The sequence below is a fragment of the Camelina sativa genome, chromosome 11, assembly GCF_000633955.1.
Source record: "Camelina sativa cultivar DH55 chromosome 11, Cs, whole genome shotgun sequence".
Lineage (NCBI taxonomy): Eukaryota > Viridiplantae > Streptophyta > Magnoliopsida > Brassicales > Brassicaceae > Camelina > Camelina sativa.
Window position 1 is genome coordinate 49615936 of NC_025695.1, and position 2960 is coordinate 49618895.

Genomic DNA, 2960 nt, shown 5'->3' on the forward strand with positions numbered 1-2960 from the left:
TATCCCATCTATATCGGCGCCGGCTTGCTCGATCAGTCAGAACTTCTTCAAAGGTCTCATCTTTTTGTCCCTTTAGACCATTTTATTTAAGCTTGATGATGATACCTGTCAACTTAAATGTGTTGACATCTCTTTAGGTGTTAGTGTTGATTTAGTAACTCGCTGGAGATACGTATTGACCACCTACCTTAGGGCCTATGGTTTAGTTTGTGAATTTGACACCACATACTCTCTCGTTATTCTTAGGGAACTTGTTTTGTAATATATGTATAGGCATGTCCACGGGAAGAGAGTGCTTGTGGTCACCAATGAGCGTGTTGCTCCTCTATACCTTGACAAGACTATTGATGCTTTAACTAGAGGAAATCCCAATGTGACTGTCGAGAGTGTTATTTTGCCTGATGGCGAGAAATACAAGAACATGGTATTTTCTTTTATCTTCCATTTATATATTTCCCGGTTTCATGATTTGTTAATCAATTGTAATCTTGAATTTTTTAGACTGTTTTTTATTCTTTCTAGGATACTCTCATGAAAGTCTTTGACAAGGCCATTGAGTCTCGCCTTGATAGACGATGTACATTTGTTGCCCTTGGAGGTGGTGTGATCGGCGATATGTGTGGGTATGCTGCTGCCTCTTACCTGCGTGGTGTTAATTTCATCCAAATTCCTACCACTGTTATGGCACAGGTACATGTTTTCACTTCTCAGTAGGATTTTCTTGTCACATCCCGAGATTTTGTGTTTATTTGTCTTTACTATTCGTTCCATTGCCGTGCAGGTTGATTCTTCTGTGGGTGGCAAAACAGGCATAAATCATCGTCTTGGAAAGAATTTGATTGGTGCATTCTACCAACCACAGTGTGTGCTAGTAGACACTGACACGTTGAACACATTGCCAGATAGGGAGATGGCGTCAGGCCTAGCTGAAGTTATCAAGTACGGGCTTATCAGGGATGCCGAGTTCTTTGAATGGCAGGAGAATAACATTGAGGCGTTGCTGGCAAGGTAATTATTCACATTACGAGTGTGCCCTAAATGAAAACTTTGATCATAAGTCTTTCCCTGTAAAATTGTGTGAACAATATTTCATTGTAGGGATCCAGCGGCATTAGCCTTTGCTATAAAACGATCATGTGAAAACAAGGCTGACGTTGTGTCACAAGATGAGAAAGAAAGCGGCTTGCGAGCAACCCTGAATTTGGGTCATACATTTGGCCATGTTAGTAGTTTATGATGGCCTCTTTTGACAAATCTTCTTTTCAGGCCAAGATCTACTTATCACCTATTATTATCTCTTTGCAGGCCATAGAAACTGGTTTTGGTTATGGAGAGTGGCTCCATGGAGAAGCTGTTGCAGCTGGCACGGTATTTCCTTCTCTCTGCCATACATCCTGCTAACCACACTCTTCTTCCCAAATTTGAGATTTGTTACACACTTTTATATATACTCAGGTAATGGCAGTGGACATGTCATATCGTCTTGGTTGGATCGATGAATCAATCGTTAAGAGAGTGAACAAGATCCTAGAACGGGCGAAATTGCCTACAACACCGCCAAAGAGCATGACTGTCAGCATGTTCAAGTCCATAATGGCGGTGAGTTTGTTGTTAAAAAGTTGGCATATTTTCAGCTAAAGAAGATTCATTGACATAACTTTTGGTAATGCAGGTGGACAAGAAAGTGGCAGACGGACTGCTGAGGCTCATTCTTCTCAAAGGCCCGCTGGGAAACTGCGTTTTCACGGGAGATTATGACCGGGAGGCGTTGGATGCCACGCTCCGTGCATTCTCCAAATCCTGAACATTTCTTATTTGTGATGATTTTGGTGTTATTTTGTTCACATACACGCATATGTAATCATGTATACCAACAACCTTGTAACTAGCTTTGTGGAATGTGACAATAATGAGCTTTTTAAAAAAGTTACCACCCTGTAAGCTTAAGTGTTTCAATAGTTCTTGCCTCTGTAAATAGTTCTTTGAGCGTTTAGACAAAGCATGTTTGTGTGATGCAAACACACTCCGATAAGCAAAAACAGAGGGGAAAAAGAAGAAGCAGAGGAAGTGCAGAAATGCGTGATGCATTGTTCCGTTTAGAGAGGAAACAACTTCTTTTGCATGTTCTCTCGTCAAGTTTGTTGCAGACTTATTAATTTTATTGTTCAGTATTTAAATGGAAGGATGAACAATATACAGAGTAGGAATACGTAGAACAAGATGCTGGTTGGAGAAGCTGTCGAGAGAGGGCTGAGTGTGGTCTGCAACTGCCTTCTCATCGTCTGTTACACACTGCTTCTGCTATACCCTGTTTGGGTGATGGCATGCCTAATCAGTCTGTTTATGGCTTCTCACCTTTCTCTCTTCTTTCTCCTATTACTACTCCATCTCCTCTCTTCTTTCTTCTTCTGTTTCTCCCTTTTAATTTCAGTGGAATTTAGATGACACATAACATTCAAACTGTCTCCCAGTGTTACTTGAAGTTTATACACACATACACACACATATGTGTAGTTAACTATATATATATATATATATATATATATATATAAATTGATAAGACTTGATCACATGATGGTGCAAGCGTTGGGATTTTCATCGCTGAAAGCAGAAGTGTATTTGACCTCGAAGGAGCTGGCACGAGCAAGCGGAGCCACCAGAGGGTCGGCGAGGGCATTACGAACGTAGCCAGGAGGGGCCTTCTTGTCGTAGGCACCAGGTGCGTAAGGGTGTGGCACCACCTCGTAAGGCACGTAAGGCCACAGCTCCGCCTTTTTCCCCGTACGATGCATCACACGATGTACCACCTTGCTGGGTTGGACGAATCCCTCGACCGTGAGTTTGCTCTGTTTAGGATCGACGGTGACTTTGCTGACTCCTTTCATGCCTTCCACCGACTTCCTCACCCGTCTCTCACACCCTTCGCAGTCCATCTTCACTTTTATCTCCACCCTCTTTTT

At 42.2% G+C, this 2960-nt stretch overlaps 2 protein-coding genes across 2 annotated transcripts in view; one reads left to right on the forward strand and one right to left on the reverse strand.

Annotated features, from left to right (window-relative positions):
- LOC104727427 (3-dehydroquinate synthase, chloroplastic) lies at positions 266-1956 on the forward strand. Its single transcript, XM_010446533.1, has 7 exons — positions 266-424; positions 523-690; positions 782-1008; positions 1099-1222; positions 1306-1368; positions 1456-1599; positions 1673-1956. Exons 1-7 carry the CDS (start codon positions 266-268, stop codon positions 1802-1804), a joined length of 1017 nt encoding a protein of 338 aa, XP_010444835.1. The 3' UTR covers positions 1805-1956.
- The window catches only part of LOC104727428 (heavy metal-associated isoprenylated plant protein 27), a 1563-nt gene continuing 698 nt past the window's right edge, over positions 2096-2960 (reverse strand). Inside the window, exon 2 of the mRNA XM_010446534.2 lies at positions 2096-2954. Within this exon, the coding sequence (XP_010444836.1) occupies positions 2568-2954 (387 nt within the window). The 3' untranslated portion in view covers positions 2096-2567. The remainder of the gene's footprint in view (positions 2955-2960) is intronic.

Bases quoted from the DNA above. Each gene is read 5' to 3' on its own strand.
- LOC104727427 (XM_010446533.1), top strand. From the start codon at position 266: ATGTATAGGCATGTCCACGGGAAGAGAGTGCTTGTGGTCACCAATGAG. The intron at 1,009-1,098 runs GTAATTATTCAC...ATTTCATTGTAG, and splicing joins ATTGAGGCGTTGCTGGCAAG to GGATCCAGCGGCATTAGCCT. The intron at 1,369-1,455 runs GTATTTCCTTCT...ATATATACTCAG, and splicing joins AAGCTGTTGCAGCTGGCACG to GTAATGGCAGTGGACATGTC.